Source organism: Aplysia californica, unplaced genomic scaffold (assembly GCF_000002075.1).
Source record: "Aplysia californica isolate F4 #8 unplaced genomic scaffold, AplCal3.0 scaffold00248, whole genome shotgun sequence".
Taxonomy (NCBI): Eukaryota; Metazoa; Mollusca; class Gastropoda; order Aplysiida; family Aplysiidae; genus Aplysia; species Aplysia californica.
This window is the reverse complement of record NW_004797518.1, coordinates 999,517-1,001,587: the sequence shown is the minus strand read 5'-3', so window position 1 is coordinate 1,001,587 and position 2,071 is coordinate 999,517. Positions and strand designations below refer to the sequence as shown.

The following is a 2,071-nucleotide window of genomic DNA, read 5'->3' as shown; positions in this document are numbered from 1 at the left end:
ACACACACACACACACACACACACACACACATTGACCTCCATCGATTGGGTGTATTGGTGTGGTCCATCGTCCACACGTTTCACTGCAGAATAATTACCGCCGCTGTAGCAGGCAATCCACTTAAGTCCAAATTTTGAGAATCTACTTTTATTTTTACGCCCTCCAGAACTCTGTCAACGATTCACGTTCAACATCACCGAAATGCAGTTTAATGCTACGCTCAAGGCTTACAATTTCCTCATTTTTCATGATTCCTGACAGAAACAACACAACAAAAACTAGTTGAGTTTTTTTTGTTGTCTCTGGCATAAAGAGTACCCAAAACAGACTTACGTGGATTGCTTGTAACACCGACGTTAATTTTCTAAAATAAAAATAGAGATCAAAGAAATGGGTCGGCAGGATTCGTGTTGGATCCAGGGTTAAACTACAGATCTAACAGTTCTCTTATTATTTATCTGGGAACCTTTTTTTGAGCTCATATTGTTGATTTGTGATATTATGTTAAAGCATTATTTTCACCATGTTCCCCCATTATGTTCCTTGTGACTATATCTAACTGCCAGTGTATGACGTCATTCTCAATGTGCAGGTTCCAGAAAAGCCTGTAAATATACTAACTCTAACCTTGATCAACTTATTAATCCTTTTCTCTACTTACGTATCTTTTGCTTCACTGTTTCTCAAAGGGCAAATGTGTGCCCGTATCTTACAGCCCACACGCAAAGCACATTGTATGCACAGTTGTGAATGAAATGTTTTTTATGAAAACCCATTTTACCATTTTGTTTGATTAATTTAATTAACCCCCAGTGTACTATCACCCATCTACTATTATTGATTACAAATAACATTTCATTTACTAATGCAACTTATTATGCAGTTATGGTTGCACCAAATATATTCATTTGAAATAATATTACGTTGATGATGTACAAAAAGAAGAATTTGGTTTCAACTTTAACCTCGGCAATACCGTGCACTGAGTGTCTCTGGCCTCCTACTAACATCACAGTTTTTGCTTTCTGGAATAAGACTTTTCTTTACCTCTTTCTGCTTCCTGCTGCCTACTCCCATTTTATTATGTGGTCTCTGGGCATCATTTTTAATTATTTTTCTTGATCCTGATTTAATACGCTTCCATAGTTAGTCTACCGCATAATCTCTTAGTTAAAACAAGATCTAGAACCACAATAAGACATTTAGTTGAATGTAATTATAAATATACTTCTGATCGCGTCTGCTATGGAAAGGCGAGTTTACACGTACACCCTTCAATCATTTTGTACTTCAGTTTTGCTTATTGGTTACCTTAAGATAATAATAATATACATTCAGGAAAAAGGAGAATCTGAATAAATCTTAAATTCTCAAAGTCAGTTTCAATGTTAAGGCTGACCACTGGTAGGTATCTTTACAAAGTCTACACTTTCTTTTCCCGAAACTATCATAAACTGAAAGATCTCCAGGTGGAGCTCAATCAATAATAAAGATTAATAGTTTTTTTCCATATCGTTTACTACAATATGCATAGGTAGAACTTATTCAACTGTTTACTATCATTTTTCCCAATATCGGTATCTTGTTATTTTCTAAATAGCTGAATGAAGCATTAAATTCCTTAGATAATGTTTTACAATATATGGTAATATTTAATATTAGCTGTCAGTTAATCATAGATCAAAATTACATTACTTTTTAAGTTGATTTAATATTTTAATTTTAAAAGCCCCCCTCCCGTCAGTGTCTTGACATAATATTTTTCTTATATAAGAAAATTAAACTTGTTGTCAAAGAACATTTGGTAATCTGGGATAGTAAACTAGTAGATACATGTTTAATAGTAATATATTATTGTTGTGTAATTGTGATTTTATATTAGCTTTATTATCCCTTGTATAAAGATATAATTTTGTTGTGTTGGGGTGTTATTTTGACTTTATTGACCCCAGTGTAAAAATATTATGAGAACAAAGTATATCTTTCCTTTATTTGGAGGTCGTTTTTATCTTTCATTACCTCCCTTGATGCTCAGAGATCCCAAGTATTTTTTAAAACCTGCCGCTCTCC

The 2,071-nt window shown here is 33.6% G+C and overlaps 1 protein-coding gene across 1 annotated transcript in view; it reads left to right on the top strand.

The window, feature by feature from the left end:
- The window catches only part of LOC101857189 (short transient receptor potential channel 7), a gene marked incomplete at its 5' end in the record, with an annotated part of 37,912 nt that overhangs the window by 26,760 nt on the left and 9,081 nt on the right, over positions 1–2,071 (top strand). The window contains 1 exon segment of the mRNA XM_035970292.1: positions 594–608. Within this exon segment, the coding sequence (XP_035826185.1) occupies positions 594–608 (15 nt within the window).